At 64.0% G+C, this 594-nt stretch overlaps 1 protein-coding gene across 1 annotated transcript in view; it reads left to right on the top strand.

The window, feature by feature from the left end:
• Positions 1–70: 70 nt before the first annotated feature.
• The window catches only part of PLTP (phospholipid transfer protein), a gene marked incomplete at both ends in the record, with an annotated part of 1,694 nt that continues 1,170 nt past the window's right edge, over positions 71–594 (top strand). The window contains 3 exons of the mRNA XM_008936736.1: positions 71–134; positions 277–340; positions 422–560. Coding sequence (XP_008934984.1) covers positions 71–134; positions 277–340; positions 422–560 — 267 coding nt within the window. The remainder of the gene's footprint in view (positions 135–276; positions 341–421; positions 561–594) is intronic.

Genomic DNA, 594 nt, shown 5'->3' with positions numbered 1-594 from the left:
GAGAATGGGGGGGACAGGGCGGGGGCCACGGGGGCGAGCGGGTGGCTGCAGAGCTGCTTGTGTCCCCCAGGAAGGTCTATGAGTTCTTGAGCACCTTCATCACCACCGGGATGCAATTCCTCCTTGGTCAGCAGGTATGGCTGAGCAGAGATGGGTGATGGAGCCCAGGGGAGCCTGCAGCAGGCCGGGGTGACCCCAGGGAGGCTGGAGGAGCATCCGAGTCCTCACCCAGACCCCAGAGAGAGGCCTGTCTTAGCCCAGCCCCTTGCCTTTCAGATCTGCCCGTCCCTGGAGCACGCCAGCCTGGTGCTGCTGAACTCCCTGCTGGACACAGTGCCAGGTGAGTGGTGCCTGGGGGGAAGGGACCAGACCCCGCTCACTGCAGGCAGCCTTGGGCACTACAGCATCTCTTCCTTGGCAGTGAGGAACTATGTGGATGAGCACATTGGGATTGACTACTCCCTCCTGCGGGACCCATCTGTCTCCACGGACACCCTTGACCTGGACTTCAAGGTGAGTGCTGGATCCTGCCCTGCTGACCCCATGGGCGTGGCCGTGCCGGCCTGCAAGGGCACCACGGAGCGAGCAGGGCAG

The sequence above is a fragment of the Merops nubicus genome, unplaced genomic scaffold, assembly GCF_000691845.1.
Source record: "Merops nubicus isolate BGI_N331 unplaced genomic scaffold, ASM69184v1 scaffold37243, whole genome shotgun sequence".
Classification (NCBI taxonomy): Eukaryota; Metazoa; Chordata; class Aves; order Coraciiformes; family Meropidae; genus Merops; species Merops nubicus.
Note: the sequence above shows the minus strand (reverse complement) of the source record. Positions and strands in the feature narration are given on the sequence as shown.